This window comes from Chrysochloris asiatica, unplaced genomic scaffold (genome assembly GCF_000296735.1).
Source record: "Chrysochloris asiatica unplaced genomic scaffold, ChrAsi1.0 scaffold00127, whole genome shotgun sequence".
Taxonomy (NCBI): domain Eukaryota; kingdom Metazoa; phylum Chordata; class Mammalia; order Afrosoricida; family Chrysochloridae; genus Chrysochloris; species Chrysochloris asiatica.
This window is the reverse complement of record NW_006408645.1, coordinates 5,278,748-5,303,462: the sequence shown is the minus strand read 5'-3', so window position 1 is coordinate 5,303,462 and position 24,715 is coordinate 5,278,748. Positions and strand designations below refer to the sequence as shown.

Below are 24,715 nucleotides of genomic sequence, written 5' to 3'. Positions count from 1 at the left end.
GTATAATGTTTCAAATCTATTCTTCAGATGATGTCTAAATTCATGTGGGATACATTCAAGGTCATATTTTGGCTCTCGTGGACTTACGTTCATTTTCTTCGGCTTCAGTTTGAATTTGCATATGAGTAATTGATGGTCTGTTCCACAGTCTGCCCCTGGCTTTGTTTTCACTGATGATATGGAGCATTTCCATCTTCTCTTTCCGCAGAGGTAGTCAATTTGATTTCTACGTATTTCATCTGGTGAGGTCCATGTGTATAGTCGTCTCTTATGCTGTCTAAAGAAGGTATTTGAAATGAACAAATCATTGGATTTGCAGAATTCTATCATGCTTTCTACAGCATCATTTCTATCACCAAGGCCATATTTTCCAACTACTGATCCTTCCTCTTTGCTCCTAACCATTACATTCCAATCACCAGTAATGATCAATACATCCTGAGTGCACGTTTGATCAATTTCAGATTGAAGAAGTTTGTAGAATTCTATTTCATCCTCACTGGCTTTAGTGGTTGATGCATAAATTCAAATAATAGTGGTATTAACTGGGCTTCCCTGTAGATGCATGGATATTATTCTATCACAGACAGCATTGTACCTCATGACTGATCTGGGTATATTCTTTTTGACAATGAATGCTACACCATTCCTCTTCAATTTGTCATTCCCGGCATAGTAAGCCATGTGGTTGTCACATTCAAAATGGCCAATACCAGTCCATTTCAGTTCACTAATGCCTAAGATATCGATGTTTATGCATTCCGTTTCATTTTCGACAACTTCTAATTTTCCCAGATTCATACTTTGTACATTTCATGTTCTGATTTTCAATGGATCTTTACAGCTGTCTCTCTTCGTTTTGAGTTGTGACTCATCAGCAAATGAAGGTCCCATGGGCTTTTCCCTCACAAGCTTCACTCTGTTCATGTTATCATGGTCAACTCTACTTTCTGTAGGCAGCTCTTTCCCAGTTGCATTTTGAGCGCCTTCCAACCTGAGGGACTCATTTTCCGGCACTATATCTGACAGTGTTTCTCTGCTATTCATAAGGTTTTCAGTGACTAAATATTTGGAAATAGTTCCTAGTCTGTCGTTGTCTGGAAGCTCATCTGAAACCTGTCCACCATGGGTGACCTTGCTGGTATTTAAAATACCCGTGGTGTAGCTTTCAAATCACAGCAACTTACAAGCCACCACAGTACGACAAACTGACAGATAAGTGGTGGCTTTTTGGTTTTAAGTGGAAACTGTCACTTTAAATTTCGAGGAGATCTGTGTGCATGCGTAGTACTCCAGGGGTGGGAGTGGGGTATCCATTCGCTCTGGCATCCCCTCCAGTAGCCAGAATAGAGGTGTGCAGACAGCAAGAGACCAATGAACAGATACCAAAAAAAAAAAAAAAAAAAAAGCCCACACCTGTATCTCCATGGTTCTTTCAGGCATTTGTGGCTGTTTTGATCCTTCCCTCACTTGGTCTTTCCAAGATGGCGGCTCCCAAAGTAGCTGAACATCTTGAATTAGAAAGGAATGGATTTCTTGTCTCTGCTACAAATTCCCCGAGCTGTAAGCCTTCCACCCTTCTAAATATATGTGGTTCAGAGATCTAGCACCATCCCCTGGTCCTGCTTGGTCAGGAATTCTGTCTACCCGATCTGCCATCCGATAATCCATACAAAAGTGGCATAATCACAGTGGTGTTCTTCATAGTGAGGATTAAAACAAACACATACAACAGGATGATTAAATTGATGAAAATACTTTTGTCCCTAGAGTGTATTAAGCAGTAAGGGCAGATTTGATGGTGTTATGATAATAAGGACAGAATATTACAATCCAGAACCATATCCCGATCACCTGTCCCCCAATTAAACACAATGGAAGAGATACAGGTTGGGGCCGCAGCCTTGATTTTACTATTGGAAACACAGCATACCAGACAGAGCATTAGATCTCAACTAGCATCCTTAAAGTCCTTACTACATTGCTACCACTGTGACTGCTAAAAGCCTGTCTGAATCTCAGAATCCTATCATACAACAGCAACAGAAGAATAATAGAAAAGAAAGGAGGAAGAAACAAGGAAGCTTTAATGTTATTGTTGTCTCTAGTTGCTGTCAAGTTGGCTTTGACTCATAGAGAACACATGCATAACAGTGACAAATCCCTGGTACATGTATGTAGCCCAATCAGATTTCTTCCCTTTGTGGGAATGAGAAGAGACCTAAGGGAATAGGGCACAGATCTTCAGATACTATGTTTTCATTTTAAATGATAATTTTATAAACAATGAAGGAATACGTTAAGTGTTGACAATTCAGCGCAGTGAAAATTAATACAGAAGAGAGAGTAATTGGAAGACTTGTTTAAGAGCTTTTATTTCTTCTTCATTTAAATGACATCCATATTTTCTTCTTTAATTTTTGAAGAAGTAATGTGGGAAATAGTCAGTCATATCTTTTGAGTCTGATAATTTTAGGTACCAGAGTTACTGTATTTTTTCTGGGTCTCTGAATTTGCACACATACGTACAAACATACACAGAAGAACATCATCACACCTCACTGTTGCTATATCTAATATCAGAATCTAATCACAGTCCTGGTGTAGTGCTGCAGGTTAATGCACTGGACTGCAAGGTTGATTTCAACAGCAAGGTCAGGCGGTTCAAGCTCACAAGCCACTCCTCAGAAACCCTTTACAGAGTCGCTAAAGTAGGAACCAACTTGATGACATTTAACAACAACAACATTGCTTTTATAAATACAAGTATCAAAGGTGTATACCACTTAATGATTTTTATTATTAAAATCTCTAATATCCTCATGAAATTGGGTCACTGAACTCTGTGGTTTCACCTCAGTGTTTAAAGATGAATTGTTTAATTTTTGATAACTTGAAATTGGCATTTTTCCCTTTTATAATATTTGCTTACATGATGCTCTCTTTAGGACAGTCTACATTTTGTAAATTACACAATCCTGTCCTTTACCTCCTCCCTTGTTACTAGATCAGTACCTGTCAATAGGCTAGCTTGAATTATGCCTTGCCTAACATCTCCTGATCATTCACTTTCCGCCCCAAATTGCTCATTCTTCCTGAAGCTGGTGTTACCCAACACATCATTTACTAGCATGTTCCCCAAAGAAGTAAACAAGAGCCAGAATCTGCTTGTGAAGAGCCCCCTTGAATGACAGAACCCCTAGGGAGTCCCACCATTCCCTGATCCCTGGAAAACTGCACACACTCCTCTCTCTCCCATAAAAATGTGTGCTATTCCTATTTGGATTGTGGTGATCTATTTTTGGTCCTGTTCCTTGAGAGAGGGCCTTTTATCTCCAGCCCTTGGTTCACAGAGAAAGAAAGAATAAATTAATACTGTCTTGGACCTTGTTATAAAAACTGTTGTTATTATTGGTGGTGGTTAAGTTCCCTTGAGTCAGTTCTGACTCATAGCGGTCTGTATACAGTTTCAAAGGCTGTAAATTTTTATGGGAGTTGAAAGTCTTATCTTTCTCCTGGTTATTAATATTAGCCATTATTTTATAATGCTATATGTGCATATTATATTTATAAAGCTTATATAAGAGGGAGATTCTAACAGTTTATGGGAAAATTCCATTATCTTTTAAGTCCACTTTCAGTAACTTTTGAAGCACCCTCATACCTACAACATTCTGTGTGAGTCCCATAGCTGCCTTATGAATTTTCTACATTACTAATGGTTTCTATTTTATTAATGAGGAATAAAAACTCACAAAGGTTGTGCTTTGCTCAAGGAGCAAAAATCTGGAATGTAGCCAAACTGGGATTTAAGCACAGGTCTGCAAACCCTAAGTCATTACCTTCCACTGAGTCATGGTCCATGGGCAATAAGGAATGAACTTAACCATGAAGAACCACTGATATAGGCTGACTCCCAAGGAAGACAAATGCCATACAAGAGTCCCTCCTAGCATGAAAGGGACCCCTTAAAAATATTCTTGCTCACATAATCTCCCTACTGAGTCCTTCTTGCCTCCAAGCAATTGAATTATCACCATTAGACTGAGACTGTCTCTAAAGCCACCTACACCTCACAAAGCAAATGGGTGCTTAGCCCAGCTTGATCCCATGCCAATACTTTAAACTTCTCTAAGTTTTTCCAACTGCATCCTTCCTGTTCCAAAAATATGGAAAGTCATTGAGTGAGACAAATTGGGTAAGGATAATCATCTTTCTTGGCAAACATTATTAAATAATCTTGTTAGTGTATTTGATTTCTTTTTCTCAGGATAATACTGTGCTTTCCCAACTGAGATTAAACATTCTTAAACATTTTATTAAAATAAAAACCAGTACAACCAGAAAGCAAATTAAAATTGTCTCAAGTTGATCAATTTCTAGAAACAGAGCAACTGCTCAGTAGCTCCTACCAACTCCTTGGCCTTATGCCCCAAGGTAAATCTTTTCTTATAAAGGCTTCCATGCCCCCAATTCTACACTTCATGCTTAAACTGATAATCTACGAGGGTAAGGGATGAAGCAAACAGCTCAACCTCTACAACTAAACGAATTCAAGACACAATATGCCTGAATCCAGAACCAAAAGGGTCTACCCATAATTGTTTAGGAGAAGGCCATAGCCCCCAGTATTTGTACAGCCAACTGCTTGATGGTGAGTCCTGATGTGTTGCTATAGCTTAAGCACTGGACTGCTAGCTGCAAGGTTGGTGGTTCAAACCCACCAGCCACTCCTCAGAAACCCTATACAGGGTTGCTATGATTTGGAACTCACTTGATGGTCCTCAGCAACAACAGTTCTTAAAAATGTCAGCCACTTGAAAGAAAATTTACATTTAACATATCTACTATTAAAATAAGACCACACTGCTAAATTAGCTTCCACTTTAGTGTCCTAAACAACTTCAGGTGTAAAATTTCAATAACTGGTTATTGAATTAGAAAGAGGTGGGTGGTTATTAAATGAGAATGATGTAGTGAGTGCCCTTGTGGAACACTAATAGTGAACATGCTCAGCTATTAACTGAAAGGTTGGAGGCTAGAATCCACCCAGAAGAGCCTGAGAAGAAAGACCTCACAATCTACATCCCCCTCAAAAAAACATCCACTGAAAACCTATGGAGCACAGTTCTACTCAGTTCAACTCAATGGCAACTGGTTTATAATCTGTGAAAAGAACATGGATTCTAGTATTGTACTGAAATAGATCCAATTCCTGTGCAGGTCTGGCAGAATCACTTCTGAATATACAGATTCTCATGTCCCACTTGAATTGGATGTGTGCCTGGCAGCACTCTGTGTGTTTAACAAAAGTATTTCCCTTTCCATCATTACCATTCAGAGTAATGCCTAATTGGGAGATTCATCTTCAATGGCCAATGAAACTTCAGATTACCTAGTAACTTCGACAAATTGACAGTATGATATTTATAAGTCTAAAAATATAATAAGACAAATGATCATTTAGCAGGGAAATGAAATAAAGTTGATTCTGAAAATAAATGCAATGCATCTCTTTATGATTTAATCACATTTGTGCCTCTGAGGTTAATTTGTCTCACAATTATTATATTATATGTTCACAGAGCTCTTCCTTCCAAATCTTATTGAGTTATTCATTTTTATGCATTGCCCTAAAGGGTTTTCTTCATTTAAAAAATATTTTTAAAATACTTATTCAACTTAAAACAACATAGAAATATTTCTTTAAATTCTTTCATAGTTCTGTTGTTCCCCTAAAGTTATTTTCATTTATTTCTTATGTTCTATCCAAGATTTAAAGGACATGAATAAATTATTTTAAATTGTAAAACTAAGTTACATTTGTTATGGAGAATATTTGTAAAGTACGAAGAAAATGTACCTTTAGATAATTGAACTAACAAGCTGTAGTCAGACTTAATATTTTGTTGTAATTTCTACCAAGCTTCTTTTTATTTATATTTTTCATTAATCATAATCTATCATCTATTTAGTTTCTCAACTTTTTAAAATTTAGTTATGAAATGTTAATAAAACACAAATTTTTACTTATTTATTTTAAGTATTTTATTGTGTTTTAGGTGAAAGTTTACACAGAAAATTGTTGTTGTTGTTAAGTGTTGTCCAGTCAGTTCCCACTCATAGAGATTCTATGCACACACAACTACCCAGTCCTGTGTCATCCTCACAATGGTTTTACATTTGAGTCCATTGTTGTTGGGGGTCTTCCTGTTTTTCGCTGATGATCCACTTTTCCAAGTCCTTCTCCAGGGACTGATCCCTCCTGACAACATGTCTGAAGTACGAAAGACAAAGTCTCCTCATCCTTAATTCTAAGGAGCAATCTGGCTCAACTTATTTCAACACAGATTTGTTTGTTCTTCTAGCAGTTCATGGTACTTTCAATACTCGTCACCAACACCATAATTCAAATGCATCCATTCTTCTAAGATCTTCCTTATTCATCGTCCAATTTTCACATGCATACAAGGCTATTGAAAATACTGTGGCTTGGGTCAGGTGCACCTTAGTGCTCAAACTGACATCTTTGCTCTTGAACACTTGAAAGAGTTCTGTGCAGAAGATCTGTCTAAGATGCTATGTCATTTGATTTCTTAACTGCTGCTTCCATGAGTGTTGATTGGAGATCCAGGCAAAATGAAGACTTTAACAGCTTCAATCTTTTCTCTATTTATCTTAATGTTATTTATTGGTACAGTTGTGTGGATTTTTTTTGTTTGTTTGTTTCTTCACATTGAGGTGTATTCTATACTGAAGTCTGTGGTCATTGATTTTCATCAGTAAGTATTTCAATTTTTTTTTGCTTTCATCTCTTTGCTGTATCATCTGCATATTGCAGGTTGTGAATGAGTATCCCTCCAATCCTGATGCACTTCCTTCATATAATTCAGCTTCTCAGATTATTTGCTCAGCCTACGGATTGGATAAGTATGATAAAAGGATATAATCCTGGCATACACCTTTCCTGATTTTAAACCATTCAGTATACCCTTGTTCAAATGACTACTTGGTCTATATACAGGTTCCTTATAAGCACAATGAAGTCTTCTGGAATGCCCATTCTTGGCAGTTATTCATAGTTTGTTATGACCCACACAGTCAAATGTCTTTGCATAATCAACAAACCACAAATAAGCATCTTTCTGATGTTCGTTGCCTTCAGACAAGTTCCATCTGTCATCAGCAAAGATATCCCTAGTTCCACTTCCTTTTCTGAATCAGGCTTCAGTGTCTGGCAGTTCCCTGTCACTGTACTACTGCAATCATTCTTTATTTTCAGCAAAATTTTCCTTGCATGTGATATTAATGATATTACTCAATGATACTGTTCAATGATACTGTGCATTTCACTGAGTCACCTTTCTTTGGAATGAGTACAAATATGGATCTCTTTCAATTGTTTGACCAGATAGCTACCTTCCAAATTTCATAGCATAGGCAAGCAAATTCATCTAGCATTGCATTAGTTTTCGGAATCATCTCCGTTTGTATTCCACAATTTCCTAGAGCCTTGTTTTTCACCATTTTTCACCAGTGCCTTCAGTTCAGCTTTGAACTCTTGCCTCAATATTATTGGCTCTTGATCATATGGTACTTCTTAAAATGGTTGAACAGCAACCAGTTCTTTTGGGTACAGTGACTGTGTATTTCTTCCATCTTTTGATGCTTCCTGCCTCATTCAATATTTGCCCATAGATTCCTTCAGTCTTGAAACGTATGGTTCAAATTCTTCCTTCAGTTTTTTCAGCTTGAGAAATGCTGAGTGAGTTCTTCCCTTTGGGTTTTCTAACTCCAGGTCTTTGCACATTTCATTATAATATTTGACTTTGTCTTCTCAAGCTGCAGTTTGGAATTTTCTGCTTAACCATTTTACTTCATCATTTCTTCCAGTTGCTTTAGCTTCTCTACATTCAATATCAAAATCTACTTTCAAAATCTGTTCTTATATCCACGTTGATCATTTCTTTCTTTCCTGTCATTTTAATAACCCTTTGTTTTCTTCATGGATGATGTTCTTGATCTCATCCTACAACTCCTCTTGTCTTTGGATGACTACAGTCAATCGTATCTGTTCTTGAGATAGTCTCTAAATTCAGATAGGATATACTTGAGGTCTTATTTTGACTCTTGTGGACTTTTTATTTTCTTCAGCTTCAGTCTGAACTTCCATATGAGCAACTGATGGTCTGTTTCACAGATAGTCTCTGGCTTTGTTTTGGCTGATGACGTGGAGCTTCTTTATCTTCTCGTCCCACAGATGCAGTCAATTTGATTCTTATGTATTTTATCTGATGAGGTCCAGATGTATAGGCACTGGTGATGATGTTGAAAAAAGGTATTTGCAATGCATAAGTTTATTGGTCCAGTGGTGAGGATTTTTTTTTTTTTTATCTTTACATTGAGGTGCAACCACTGCTGAAGACTGTGGTCTTTGATCTTCATCAAAAAGTAGTTTAAGTTCTCTTTGCTTCCAACAAGCAAGATTGTATCGTCACCATATCACAAATTGTTGATGAGTCTCCTTCCATACTGATACCATGCTCTTCTTCACGTAAACCAGCTTCTCGGATTATTTGCTTAGTATACATATTGGATAAGTATGGTGAAATAATACAACCCTCACATACCCCTTTCCTGATTTGAAAACATTCAGTATTCCCTTGTTTTCTTAGAACAACTTCCTCTTGGTCTGTGTACAAGTTCCTCATGAGCATGATACCCATTCTTTGCAGTGTTATCCATAGCTTTGTAATCCACAGAGTCAAAACTCTTTACATAGTCAATAAAGCACAAGTAAACATTTTTCGGGTAATCTTTGCTTTCAACCAAGATGCATCTGACGTCAGCAATGATATCCGTAGTTCCACATCTTCTTTTGAATCTGGCTTGAATCTCTGGCAGTTCTCTGTCAATGTACTGTTAAAGCAATTTCTGAATTATCTTCAGAAAAATGTTACTTGCATGTGATATTAATGATATTGTTTGAGGATATTTGCATTCTACTGGGTCTCCTCTCTTTAGAATGGGCACAATTATGGATCTCTTCCAATTGGTTTTTCAGGTAGCTGTCTTCCAGATTTCTTGGCATAGAAGAGCGAGTGCCTGTAATGCATCTTCAGTTTGTTTAAAGATTTCAATTTGTATTCTATCAACTCCTGGAGCCTTGTTTTTCATGACTGTCTTCAGTGCAGCTTAAACTTCTTCCTTTATTACCATCAGTTCTTGATCATATGCTGTATCTCTTGAAATGGTTGAACATTGGCTATTTCTTTTCGGTAGTGACTCTGTTTATAGCTTTCATTGTCTTTGGATTTTTTTTTTTTTTTTCTGTATCATTCAATCTTTTGCCCAAGTTGTTGTTGTTGTTGTTAAGTCCTACTAAGTCTGTTTCAATTCATAGCAAATCTGTATAGGGTTTTCAAGGAGAAGCTGCTAGGTTTGAACTGCTGACCTTGTGAGTATCAGTACAGTGCATATCCTACAGCGCCAATGGAATCCTTCAATATTACAAGTTTAGTCTTGAGTTATTTCTTCTATTCTTTATTTATTTCTGTTCTTTATGTTTGAGAAATGCTGAGTGATTTCTTCCCTTTGAGTTTGCTACTCCAGGTCTTTACATATTTCATTATAATACTTGATTTTGTCTTCTTGACTTACTCTTTGAAACTTTCTTTTCAGCTATTTTACTTCCTCACATCTTACATTTGCTTTACTATCTTTTTCCTAGGGAGCAAACTTCAGAGTCTCTTCTGACATTCATTTTGGTCTTTTCTGTCTTTCCTGTCTTTTTAATGGCCTTTTGCTTTCTTCTTTTATGGTGTTCTTGATGGCATCCCACAGCTCTCCTGGTCTTTGGTCATGAGTATGTATTGCATCAAATCTGTTCTTGAAATGATCTCTAAATTCAGTTGGGATATTTAAAGTCATATTTTGACTCTCATGAATGTCTTTTAATTTTCTTTAGCTTTAGTCTGAACTTGCAGATGAGCAATTGGTAGTCTGTTCCACAGTATGCCCTGGACTTACTTTGATTGATACTAAGCTTTTCCACTGTCTCTTCCAGACAAATTACAGATATAGTCAATATAATCCATGTGTATTTGATCTAGTGAGGTTGATGTGTATTGTCACTTTTTAAGTTATTTTAAAAATGTGTTTACAATGAATAAGTCACTGTCTTGCAAAATTCTGTCATGGGATCTTCAGCTCCATTTCTATCACCAATGCCATATTTTCTAACTACTGATCCTTCCCCTTTGTTTTCAACCTTCCCATTCCAATCACCAGTAATTATCAATACATCCTGATTGCATGTTTGATCAAAAAAGGAAGTTAGTAAAATTCTTCATTTCATCATCACTACCTTAGTGGCTAGTGCTTAAATTTAAATAATTCTGGTATTAATTAGTCTTCCTTGTAGTGTATGTATATTGTCTTATTACAGATAGCACAGCATTATACTCAAAGATTGATCTTGAAATGTTCTTTTTGATAATGAATTTAATGCCATTCCTCCTCATTTGACATTCCTGGCTTAGTAAACCTTATGATTTTCTGATTTAAAATGGCCACTACCAGCCCATTTCAGCTCATGGAGGCCTAGGTTACTGATGCTTACATGATCCATTTCATTTTTGACAACTTACAATTTTTCTAGATTCATACTTTGTACATTTCATGATCTGATTATTAACGGATGTTTGAAGCTGTTTCTCATTTTCTGTTTTGCCCCATCAGTCAATGAAAGTCTCAAAAGCTTTACGCCATTTGAGTCATCATGGTCATCCGTATTTTGAGGCAGCTCTTCCCCAGTGGTATTTTGAGTACCTTCCATCGGGTGGGGCTCATCTTCCGGCACTTTATCTGACCATGTTGTTTTTGTTGTTGTTAGGTGCCATTGGTACCGACTCATAACAACCCTATGCACAACAGAACGAAACACTGCCCAATCCTGGGCCAACCTCACAATTGTTGCCATGCTTGAGCCCACTGATGCTGCCACTTGGCCAATCCATCTCGCTGGGGGGCCATCCTCTTTTACTCTGACCCTCCACCTTACCAAACATGATATCCTTCTCCAGTGACTGGTCCCTCCTGACAATATGTCCGCGAGATGAAGTTTGGCCACACTGGCCTCCAAGGAGCATTCTGACTGCACGTCTTCCAACACAGATCTGTTGGTTCTTTTGGCAGCCCATGGCACTTTCAATATTCTCCTCCAACACCATTACTCAGAAGCATCAATTCTTCTACAATCTTCCTTATTCACTGTCCAGCTTTCACATGCATATGAGGTTATTGAAAATACCATGGCTTGGGTCAGACGCACCTTAGTCCTCAAGCTGACATCTTTGCTCTTCAACACTTTAAAAAGGTCTTGTGCAGATTTGCCTAATGCAATACATCGTTTGATTTCTTGACTGCTGCTTCCGTGAGTGTTGATAGTTGATCCAAGAAGAATGAAGTCCTTGACAACTTCAATCTGACCGCATTCTGCTGTTACTCAGGTTTTTATCTTCTGGCACTAAATCTGACAATATTCCACTGCTATTCATAAGGTTTTCAGTGGCTAAATGTTCATAAGTAGTCTGGCTCTGCTTTTTAACTGTTGTTGTTATTTTTAAGTGCACAGAATCAGTTCTGACTCATAGTGACCCTGCATAGGGTTTCTAAGGAGCAGCTGGTGAGCTTGAACCATGGACCCTGCTTCTTACTAATCTGTCTTAATCTGGAAGCTCCATTGAAACTTGTCTACCATGGGTGACACTGCTAGTATTTAAAATACCCATGACATAGCTTCTAACATCACAGCAACAAGGAAGCCACCACATTACAACAAAATACCGTATGAGTGGAGGTATATTCCCACAACAGTAACACCCATCCTAATCCTTTTACAACTGATTGGTTAATCACATCATGGTGCATGATGACATCATTATGTAACTGACAAATTACATCATTCCATAACTGTCAAACCTCTGAATATCATAGCCTAGCCAAATCAACCCATATTTTGGGTGGAGATAATTCAATCCATGATAGTGTGGTTCACTACATATATTCGGTGATCAAAACAGACGTGGCCCTTAGACTCATCACCTTATCAATGTAATAACTCAATAAATGGCAGCCATTACAGCTACATGTACTAAACTTTGTGAAGGAAGGCATCATGTTTTGTCTTATCTATCATTACTTCTCCAGTTTCTGAGATCATATCTCAGAACATAGTAGGCGCTCAATAATTTTTGAACAAGTTGATAAATGGATAAATAAAGCAGGAGAATGTGAAAGTATCTCTGACTGGGCCTGATGAATGAAATATTTCTTCCAAGATAACCACCCGTCCCAGTTTGACTGAGACTGAGGGCTCTCCATTGGGTATAGGACTTTCAATGCTAAAACAAAAAAAAAAGTGCCAGAAACACCAAGCTGTGTTGGTCATCAGTTCAAGTTCATGGCCCTCATACAATAAGGAGTTCCTCTGACTCTCCCTTACCCCAACCCTTTTGTATCCATAATGGATCTTCTAGGCTGGTTTTTCCATTCTGCTTCTAAAGGAATTGGAATGTTTCCAGTTCTGTACTAGACTCCTCAAATAGTAGACTCTACACCTTGAAACATTATATATTTCTTTAATAAGAATTTTCAATGTTGCTGAGGTTAGTGAAAACTGCTAATGCCTGTTTTAAGTCATTAGTTACTCATCATCATTTTCAACTTCACTCAAACTCCCCATTTATTTACCCAAGTCTGCCAAGTTATACATAATTCATGCAGAAATCCTCATTATTACCAAAATCAAATCACTTTAGTGATGCCAATTAGAAGATGAGAAATAAGTTAATTCATTCAACAAAGGAATTTTTGTGCTTCTTGGCTTTCTGTCTTTGAGCCACCCCCAAATAACTCTTTCATTGCTTCTGTAGAACAGATTTTCTCTTCCACTCTGAAGCTCTGAGAGATACAAGTGGGAAAAAGAGAAAGGCATGTCTTAACACAGGAATGCATTTCAACCTTCATTGGTCTATTGCTCCTGAAACTGAAACTTAGTGTTCATATAAATGATGGATTACTCCTAAAATGATCCAAACCAAGGAGACTAAAAATGTAGTCCATTTCTTTGTTTTGTTTCAAGGCATGGGGTAATGAGGTACTTAGCTTTGGCTAATATTTTGGTTTTCTGATTCCTTGCCCATTGTCCTTTCTAGTCAGCATCTCCATAATGTAATACCTCTATATGTATATATATATATACATATATATATATGTAAAGGAGTTCTGGTAGCGTAATGGTTACTAATTGGGCTGCAAACCTCAGGGTCAGCAGTTCAAAACTACCAGCTGTTCCATGGGAGAAAGATAAGGCTTTCTGTTCCCATAAAGATTTACAGCCTCAGAAACCCTGTCTGTACAGGGTCGCTATGAGTCTGAACCGACTCCACAGCCACAATCACCACCACCGCCCCTCTGTTTTGGAGTCTTGGTGTAATGCTCTGTGCTAATCCAACAGACTGCAAAATTGTTTGAACTACATGTCGGTGGTCCAAGTTCACCAGCTGAACCACTCCTTGGAAACCCTATCCAGGGTCTCTATGGGTGAGAATTGACTTGATGGCACTTGACAACAATATATATAGGTAAACTAGTTTCAGTTTTGTCTGTTTGTTCTTAAAGAATATTTCAACTAGGCCTATTTTATAAGAACCTCAAAAAAATACGCACATGGGAGCATGTGTTCAGCTTTTCATTGGTGCTGACTAGTTGCACTTACATTTACAATTGCTGAATTTGAAGACCGTTTAAAAAAGAAGGAAACTGACTTTTTGTCAGGTCTTAAATATACACCCTCCTCTCACAGCATATTTTTGTGATTTCTTCCAAGACATACACAGGTAGTCCCCAGGTTACAACAGGGTTCCATTTTGAGAATTCTGTCATAAGTTGGTTCTGATGTCAGCTGAATACCTCTTTCGTTTTTTCGTTGTTTTTTTTTCATTGCTTTTGCCATTTATTATCAGTATCTTTACAAATCCAATCTTTGAATAAACATCTGAGAATAAAGACATCAGCAAATTATGCACTACAACATTGTATGTAGTACATATTACTAACAATAAAATATACATACAAAAAAACCACAGACAGTTCTTTATAATTCAAATATGTCATAAGTCAGAGACTATCTGTACTGTACTACTAACCTATCATTGGGGTCTCTCACCTACAATGTTTCGGACACAGACCAATGGTTTTTCTCACCATTCAGAAATCGGATGATCCATTCTCCTTTGGGGGTCCCCTTACCCATCACAGACTTTCATAGGATCTAAATGACCCTGAGCTACTTCCCTCTCATAAGTGACCTACATCTTGTCTCCATAAAACAGTCAACACACCCTCTGCTCCAAAAACTAAAAGTTATTTGCTTTCAAGTCAACTCTGACACATGGTGACCCTATTTGTATTTAAACAGAACTGTGCTACATAGGGATTTCAATGGCTGGTTTTTGAGAAGTAGATCACTAACCTTCCTTCTGAGGCTTCTCTTAAGCAGACCCAAACCTCTAACCTTCCAGTTAGCAGCTGGGCACAATTAACCATAGTCCAAATTAACTCCTCTTCACAGTCTGAGCTGTATTCCAGTCAAGTTTTTCACACCGATTTTTCAAGGATGAATATGATACCAGTCCATTGCTTGTCTGAAGCCTAGGGGTCACAGTTTAAGCTCTTTTGGAGTCCTATTAAACTCCATATTCTCTATGAAAGAAGAGCCCACTGTGGTGCTTGCTCTTGGTGCTTACCTACCATCCTTTCACTTGGTGAGTGTGCTCCTCTCCCCATAGCTTTGGTGGCTGCTTACCACTCACAGTTGCTCCTCTTCACCAGTAAATTGCTTATAATAAAACAGGTCATGCGTCTTACCCTCCTCTTCAGGTCTGCCAGCAGCCAGTAACTGATTGAATAGGTTATTGACTAGACCTCTTGCTTCAACATGCAGCAACTCTGATACAGTTCATACTCCAGAGCTTTCTGTGGGACCAAACTAAGGCTAGTGAAGAGCTGAGGCCACATCCTTGCTTCGCTCCTTTCCATCCTCTCCTGTTTCCCTCATTTTCCAGCTCCTGAGAATGCAACTTCAATAAATCATTTGCTAATCTCAGGGACCATTTCTTAAAAATCCAGGCTAAGACATAATCCATCACCCAGAGAAGCAGGTTGGGAGACAGAAAATTACAACATACTAACAGCTCTCCTGAAAAACTTCTTCTAAATTACCCTTGGGCCACATTCACACATGTATGCCCTCAGAAGTGGCAAAGAAAACCAAATGATATTTACCATCTCCTGGTGTGGCACTATGGGATAAAGCACTGGACCATGAGGTCAGTTTGAACCGCAATGTCAGTAGTTCGAGGTCACCAGCCATTCCTTGGACCCTATACAGGGTCGCTGTGAGTCAGAACTGAACTCAACAGCACTTAATATCAACATGTAAGTCTAGAGGAGCATAGTGGCTCCATACAATAAGCACTAGACTGTGAACCACAGGTCTGTGATTCAAGCCCTCGAGCTGCCCATAAGAAAAAAATGAGCCTTTCTTCTCCCTCGAAGATTTAAAGTCTCTGAAACCCTATAGAGGTTGAAATCAAGTCAAGGACACTTAACAACATGCACATTTAGGACTCCTAATGTAGGATAAACACTGGACTGTGAATCACAAGGCTGGTGGTTCAAACAAACCAGCTGCTCCTCAAAAACCCCATCCAGGGTTGCTATAAGTCAGAACTAACTTGATGGCACTTAAAAACAGCAACTACAACATGTAAGTTTAGGAGTCCTGGTGTAGCACTGTGGAATACGTACTGGACTGCTAACTGTAAGGTTGGTGGTTCAAACACACCAGCTGCTCCTCAGAAACCTATACAGTGTCACTATGAGCCGGAACCTACTTAAAGACACTTAACAATAACAACAGCAAGTCTAAGGATCCCTGTTAGCAGGCTAATCATTGGGTTGCTAACTGAAAGGTTCAAACCTACCAGCTGATCATCAGGGCAAAGATAAGGCTTTCTGCTCCCATAAAGATTTACAGCCTTGGAAACATAATACAGAGTATATATGAGTTGGAATCAACTAGATAGTGCACAAAAAACAAGAAACATGTCTAAGGAGTACTGATGGTGTAACAGGGTAATTGTTGGGCTGCTAACCGAAAGATCAGAGGTTCGAGCCCACCAGCTACTCAGTGGGAGACCGATGAAGCAATCTGCTCCCATGAGGGTTCACAGCCTCGGAAACTTTATGGAACAGTTCTACTCTGCCCTACAGGGTTGCTATAAATTGGAATACACTCAACAGCAGTGAGTGGTGGAGGATGATGTCATTCTAGCGTAGGTAGTCTTACTTGGAGATATTTGCCTCCATTTACTTGGAGTCAGATTTGAAATAGTTCCCTTTGACTTTCTGATATTATATAGGGCACATATAAAGTATATGATAGAAGCCTACTGAATGATAGCTATTATTTGATTCCTTAAAAGAATCTATTGAGGGCTCATTGCATGCCACAGGCTAGGTAGGCTCTGTGGTAAGCATTCTCTCATTCTGTCCTCATAGGGATGCTTTAGGGACACAGTGTTATTACTCTCATTTATATTCCTCATTCAGAAAACTGCATCTCAGAAGCCATGCTATGCCTGGGCCAAGTTCCAAACCCAGCACTGCCTACACAACACCATGATTCCTCACCCTGAAACTGCTCTCCTGTTTCCAGTTGGTGCTTCTAAGGAGCTCTGGTAGCATAGTGGTTACGAATCGGACTGTGAACCTCAAGGTCAGCAGTTCGAAACTACCAGCTGCTCCGTGGGAGAAAGATGAGGTGTTCTGCTCCTGTAAAGATTTTCAGCCTCGGAGACCCTGTACAGGGTCACTATGAGTTGGAACCGATTCCACAGCACATAACTACAACAACAACAACATGGCTTCAGTCAGCAGTCATATGAGTTCTAGGTTCTAGCTCCTTCTGGGTGACACTAAAGTCTTTCATTTTCTTCTTCGGCATTCAGATCTGTGTGACTTCTGAAGAAGAACAAGACGGCTTTATCAGAGTTCTCAGTGGAAAGAAGAGAGGCCTCATCCCCTTCGATGTCCTAGAGAACATCTGACTGTCGGCCCCTTCTTGTGCAGTAGGCAAGCTCCTCCAGTGATGCTGTCTGCCTCATCTCACACTGTGTCAGCCCCAAGGAGTTGTCCCACTGACCCAGCCACCCAGGAAACAGTGGAACAAGACTGGTGGAACTGAGACTATGGAGTAACAGCAACAAAAGAGAGAGTCCATCAAGGGTGAGGGGAGTCTGCCAGCAGAGCCGAGTTCCACACCTGGCAACAGCTGCAGGGTTGCAACCCACGGCTGTCCCCCAGAGCTCACCTCCCTCCCTGTCCATGTGGAGTGACCCACTGGAGTGTGCCCTGGTATACAGTGTGGCCTCAACAGGAGGTTCCGATTCATGCAGCCAAGTGTGGTTCTGGTTCTATACCATCATGCCCGGTACCAATCAGTCAACAGCATTACATTTCAGACCCTGAGCAGTCTCTCTGCAGAGCATTTAGACAGCCTGCTTTACCTAGCCCCCAGAATTCCAGGGCACCCCAGACCTCACTGACTTTGCAACTGTTCTGTTTAGAATGGCTGGTCCTTTATATCTGGCTTCCAAGTAAATCTTGGTGGTCTGCATTGGATGGGAGGGCTAAGTGCACATGGCACCAAATGGGAGGACCTGATCTGCCCTATTATTGCTCACAGCAGCCCTTCCCACTGCTCTAATAACCAACAGAGTTGACAGAGTAGACTGTGAGGCAGCATGGATGCAACCAAGTATTCATAGATAGAAGACCTGGAAGGGGCAAGCGGGGATAAGGTGGACAGAGTCTTTATTTGTTGAATTTTATAAGGTCTTTTCAGGTATTTTCTCTCTTTCAACACACAAAGGCTATGGAGCTTCATGCATAAAGGAAAAGTAACTGGGAAAGAGAATGTGGCCAAAGTCTCACTGGTGAGCTCCATTTCCATTCTACAACCTCTGCATTTGGGCAGTATTTTCCCCTCCTGCCACTCTGTACAGGATTCCTTGTTAGAGGCTGTGTCCACCTTGCAAGGCACTAGGAACACAGAGCAGAACCATCATAGAAGAAATGTAGCCAAATTGGATTCCATTCTTCTCTAGGGCAGTATGTTATGCCCTAGCAGATGTAAAATGGAAAAGAAACCTTAATGCTTCAAGCAGAGGGACTTGGGGCTGTTAAGCAACAACTAGGGGAATCTCTATTACTCTGTACTTGTACTAATGTTTACAAGAATACTATATACTGTGATGCCTTCCTCCATGAGCCTCTTCCTTGCATCTTATTAATCATTAATCTGGTTAAATTTCAATTCACAATGACCATGGGATCAATGTCAGATTGATTTGTTTTGATTTGTAATGATTTGTTACAGAGCAATAAAATCATTAGCATAATCGGTTTTTAAAAAGACCTAAATAAATCTATCCTGTGCATGTATGCATTCTTTTTCAAACCAAAGCATCATGAGACTTCATTTACTTCTTTTGCTAATGCTCAGTGGAAGGTAGGAATTGAGACAGGCAGGCTGCTGGTTTCGTAGTTGTTGGGATGCCTTACTCTCATTTTAAAGCTCGCAAACAGAATGGCCTCCCTTTCTGTGCTACACCATGTAACGCTGAATGTAAAGAGTCACAATAGGCCCTTTGAGATTCGGGTTGGATGATATGACTGGGTTTCTATACAACTGAATGCTAGAATACAAACTCCATTTGCCTCAAACTCAATATTCCACTGAATAAAGACAGCACAGTGGCTAGAAGGAGCATAGGATGTAACATGTGTCCTGATCTCGTCTCTCTTGTGGGACAGTCACTGAAGTGTTGGGTAGAGTGGAATCATGTCAGTTGCACATTTACTTTACATAAATTCAATTTTACATGTTCAGCAAATAGAAAATTTCCTTTATTTACTCCCAACTGGAGAAATATAATTAAAAAACAAAATCTTCTACCAACCCAGAAAATCTCTCCACAAAAACCTAAGAGCAAGAAAAGCTTAATGTTGAGTAAGCGTTAAATCAGTATGTGACGTGTACCACAGACAATCCAGTAACAGGTTTTCAAAGACAAAAAGCTATCTTAGCCTTTATAGAGCAGTGTGGAATGCAACCAATTATTCATGTTTTCAAGATAAAAATTACTAATTTTCTACTGTCCTTGTAACAGAATACCTTGTGTTATGCTAATCTCCTTCCAGAAAACTGGGATATAGGAGGATCACCTGGAGTTATATTTTAAAGACATGATGGTCAGTTAACCCCTTAGTTTATATACGTTTCAAAGAGACAAGGAAAGAATTTATAATCCAGTTATCTAAAATGAATTCTGCTGGATAAACACTGGATTGTAAACCACAAGGTCAGTGGTTCAAGCCCACCATCCACTCCACAGGAAAAAAAAATGAGGCGTTCTACTCCTGCAAAGATTTCTAGATTCAGAAACCCTATACAGAGTCGTTATGAGTCCAAACTGATTCAACGGCACTTAATGATAGCAACAAAGTAAATTAGGAAAGAACTAAGAAGGAAGCAAGCTCTTCCCTTAATTTCAATAGGGAGAAATAAAACATATTGTTTCTGTTTGAATTTGTCCTTACATCCCTTCTATCTTTTCCAATGCCAAACAAAGTGGGGACCACAGTCATAAAGCAAAAAGAAATAGAATAAATTAATTACTGGCTTTTGAACTTCCAAAGGCCCAAGCCCTAAATTATAAAGGGTAACTTAGAGGCTTTTCTAAGAAGTTTCTTGTAGAAATTATTTTGCCTTACCTGCAATCTTTTGATCTGAGGCCAAACTATGATAGAACTCAGTTGTTTTCCTGTTGTCAGGCTCTCTTCTGGCTTCCCATCTTTTATACACGACTCTCAACCAGGTAACTCAGAACCAAGTAACTTTCACTGAAGAAACAAGAAAGCAAAAAAGTGAATTAGAGGTACTGAAAATCTGTTCTAGAAAAGAAAAAAGGAGATAAGGGTGAGAAAGGATATGTAAGAGAAGATATGGTTTCTAAACAGAAGAGTCAAGACCCCCACACGACCCAGTGTCAGCTAATAGAATGGCCACTCCACAGGGACAACTTTTCCAGTCATGTGATAGAGTAACAAAACCCACGGTTACTCATCTCTAAAGAGCACTTCATAAAAAGTGGAATCTGCTATAGAATTCTAGAGTATGAAGAAAACAGAGCCATCACATAAATGCTAGGCTAGGAGGACCTTGGGACCACCTCACAGATCTCTGGGGAGAAAAGAAGGACAAGATGATCACCAAAGCCATTTCAGTTCTGAGATTTCACCCTTCTAAGATGTAGGTGGCTGCATACAACAATTACTGGACTGCCGGCAGTTCAAGCCCACCAGCCACTCCACAGGAGAAAAATGAGGCCTTCTGCTTGTGCAAAGATGTACAGCCTCAGAACACCTATACAGGTCACTATAAGTTGTAACTGACCCAAAAGCACTTAACAACAGGATGTAGGTTTTTACCATCTAAGTCTAAATCCTTGCAGATAAGCAAAATGGCAATGTTTGGATGCACATGGAGTTACTTGGAAGTAATAGTTTTAAATAGAACAATTAAAGTTCGGGGGAAACTTGTTTTGATGCTTCATTCCACCCAACAATTTTTTTTTTTTTTCGTGTTTAATCCCACTCCTGTTTTCATCCATGGAAATCCTTAGGTGGTACAAACAATTAAACACTTGACTATTAACAAAGAGTTTGGTCATTTGAACCCACCCTGAGGTACCTCAGAAGATACGCCTGGTTTTCTGCCTTCAAAACGCTGTGGAGCAGTTTGTTTTACTTTGCACAAAAGGGGCGGCCATGAATTTGTATGAACTCAAGGGTAACCAACAATAACATCTCTAGCCACAGACATGCTGTTCTGTGCAGCTGAGGAGATTCGGACTCATAGTAACCCAACATGACAGGGTAGAACGGCCCCAGAGTGCTTTCTAGACTGTAATCTTTATGGGAACCAATTGACAGGTCATTTTTCCTGCAGAGCAATTGGTGGGTTCAAACCAGCAACCTTTTAGCTAGAAGCTGAGCACTTAACCAACTGCACCACCAGGGCCCCTATCCACAAGCATACCTACTGTGTAAATTTCCATACAATTTTGTTTTCCTTTATGTATATATTCACATAGATAAGAATTTATTTTTACATGAATGGAATCATATACTTCATGCATTGTTCTATAATTTGTTGTTGTTAGAGGGGCAGGGTATAAAAGAGGCTTACTTCATTAAATGTCTTTGAATTCTTCAAGTAATTTGAATATGTCTTTATTCATTATAGTCATCACTCTGGTGTTTCATAGTATAGGTTTTATAGCACAATATTTCTTGTTTAATAATCCTCATCCCATCATCTCTTTCACATTACTTTGTTTGTTCTATTACTTCTGTGTTTATCGTTCTGCCATTATCATATTTTTGTTAAGTGCCATTGAGTCAATTCCAACCCATAATGACCCTATATAGGGTTTCTGAGGAGTGGCTGTTGAGCTTGAACCACCAACCTTGCAGTTCAAACTGACTTTGCAGTCCAGTACATTAGTGCACAGTGCCACACCAGGACTCCGCCATTATAACACAACATCTAAAAAACAAAGAACATATATGAGCATACCTCATTTTATTGCACTTCCCTTGATTGAACTTCTCGGATATAGCATTTTTTTACAAATACAAGATGTGTGGCAACCCTGCATCCATCAAGTTTATCAGCACCATTTTCCCAATAGAATGTGTCTGTGTCCCATTTGGCAATTCTCACAGTATTTCAAACTTTACATTATTATATTGCACACTTAATAGATTACAGTACATTGTACACATAACTTTTATATGCACTTCTTGTTGTTGTCAAATGCCGTCGAGTCGACTCCAACCCATAGCGACCCTGCATAGGTTTTCCAAGGAGCAGCTGGTGAGCTTGAACTGCCGACCTTGCAGTTCAAATGGCTTTGCAGTCTGGCACATTAACCCACCGCACCACACCAGGACTCCTTATATATGTACTAGGAAACCAAATTATTTGTGTGGCTCGTTTTATTGCGATATTAACTTTATTGCAGTAATGTAGACCTAAACTCCTATTGTATCTGAGGTGTACCTGTATTGTTCATTTTCTAATCAAAGCCTACTTAACATTTACCTTCTAGTGCAATGAATGTCAAACAATGGGAAATAGATTTATCAAACTGTTCCTTTCCTCTTCCTGACTTGTATAGATGGAATTGGATAACTAGTTAGGTGTCCCTAATGAAGCCTGGGATGTAAGATGGCTCCCACTCACTTAAAGTATAAAATCACCTAGACTATCAAAAGATATATAATGTACCTTTAAGGAAACAGAGCAGCTCCAAGTGATACTGGGAAATTTGAAGAGAATTTATCTTAAGGGAGGTGGCACTCCTCAGAGGATGCAAAAGTCTCAGTGCCCAGCCCAAAACTGCCAAGTGTATGAAGTGCCATGCTCACTGGATGCAAAATGTCTTATTGTTTGAAAGTGTTAGAAAAATTAGCCTCCACAAGTGTGTTTTGATTAAATTGGCAAATCATAGCTAACTCCATTTCTCTGCTAAGGCTATGGCCTCCTTCCTGCATTTGTCACTTTCTCCATTTCCTTTTGGCACTGACTGTACTTACCACGTATCTGCCAGTTTACTGTACTGTGGTGGCTTCCATGTTGCTGTGATACTGGAAGCTATGCAACCAGTATCTCAAATGCCACTGAGGTCACCTATAGTGGACAGGTTTCAGAGGTTTCCATGCTAAGATAGAGTAGGAAGAAAGGCCTAACGATCTACTACCAAATATGAGCCAGTGAAGCCCCTCTGGATTGCACCAGGACATTGTCTGTAAGTGCTGGAAGTTGAGCCTTCTTGGTTGGAAGGCTCTCAAAATACACAGTGGTCACAACAATGAAGTCGAGCATTCCAACAACTGTGCAGATGGCACAGAACCCGGCAACATTCTGTTCTGTCGCACATGGAGTGTCCATGAGTGGAAACTGACTCAATGACAAATAGCCATGGTATATTTACTATAAGTAAAAGGTAGAGAAGAGAGTTGTTGTTGATGTTAGGTGCCAATGAGTCAGTACCAACTCATAGTGACCTTATACACAACAGAACAAAACACTGACCTGTTGTGGGCCAGCCTCACAATTGTTGCCACATTTGAGCCCATTGATGCTGCCATTTTGCCAATCCATTTCCCTGGGGGTCTTCCTCTTTTTCTCTGACCGTCCACCTTACCAAACATGATATCATTCTCCAGTGAGTGGTCCCTTCTGACAATATGTCTAAAGTATGAGAGGTGGAGTTTGGCCATCCTGGCCTCCAAGGAGCACTCTGGCTGCATGTCTTCCAACACAGATCTGTTGGTTCTTTAGGCAACCCATGGCACTTTCGATATTCTCCTTCAACACCATAACTAAAAAGTATCAATTCTTCTATGGTCTTCCTTATTCACTGCCCAGCTGTCACATGCGTATGAGGTTATTGAAAATACCATGGCTTGGGTCAGGCACACCTTAGTCCTCAAACTGACATCTTTGCTCTCCAACACTTTTAAAAGGTCTTGTGCAGCACATTTGCCTAATGCAATATGATTTCTTGACTGCTGCTTCCCTAAGTGTTGATAGCTGAGCCAAGAAGAATGAAGTCCTTGACAATTTCAATCTTTTCTCCATTGATAAGAAAGTTGTTTATTGGTCCAGTGGTGAGGATTTTTGTTTGTTTGTTTTTTTACATTGAGATGCAATCCATACCGAAGGCTGTGCTCTTTGATCTTCATCACTAAGTATTTTAAGTCCTCTTCACTTTCAGCAAACAAGGTTGTATCATCTGCATATCACAGGTTGTTAATGAGTCTTCCTCCAATCCTGATGCCATGTTTTTCTTCATCGAACCCAGCTTCTTGGATTATTTGCTCAGCATACATGTTGAATAAATATGGTGAAAGAAAGGTGGCACACCTTTCTTAATTTTAAACCATTCAGTGTTCCCATGTTCTGTTCAAATAACTGCTCTTGGTCCATGTACAGAGTCCTCATGACACAATTAAGTGAAAAGAGTATCAACCCGATATTTCCATTCAAGGAAATAGAGACTGCCATGAAAAACATAAGGAGGCCCAGAAAATCACACACTACTGCTACCAGTCATCGTAACAGTGATTTCAAAAGTAATCCAGATCATGTGGTAAAGACTATCCTCCTGACCCAGTAACCGGTACATTTGAAAGTGGCTATCCTTGCTGATATCCACCAAGCTGGCAACCATGAATTTTATTCTCATTCTCTTCACTTCACTAACAACTGATATCACGTGAAGCTTAACACCAGCAACATTTATCTATAATTGGATTACATTTGAGTGGATTACATGGCGGACAGCTAACCACAGGATCAACAAGATCTCCACCAGCCTCTCTGTGGGAGAAAGAAGAGGCTTTCTGTTTCCATTTAAGATTTCCAGTCTAGGAAACCCTACATAGGGTTGCTATGAATCAAAATTGGCTCCATGGCTGTGAGTTTACCATATGACTACCTTGCCACTAAAGTAGG

At 39.2% G+C, this 24,715-nt stretch overlaps 1 protein-coding gene across 1 annotated transcript in view; it reads left to right on the top strand.

Annotated features, from left to right (window-relative positions):
* Positions 1-17,174, top strand: part of STAC (SH3 and cysteine rich domain) — a 271,988-nt gene extending 254,814 nt beyond the window's left edge. The window contains exon 11 of the mRNA XM_006869168.1: positions 17,076-17,174. Coding sequence (XP_006869230.1) covers positions 17,076-17,174 — 99 coding nt within the window. The remainder of the gene's footprint in view (positions 1-17,075) is intronic.
* The last annotated feature ends 7,541 nt before the right edge of the window (positions 17,175-24,715 follow it).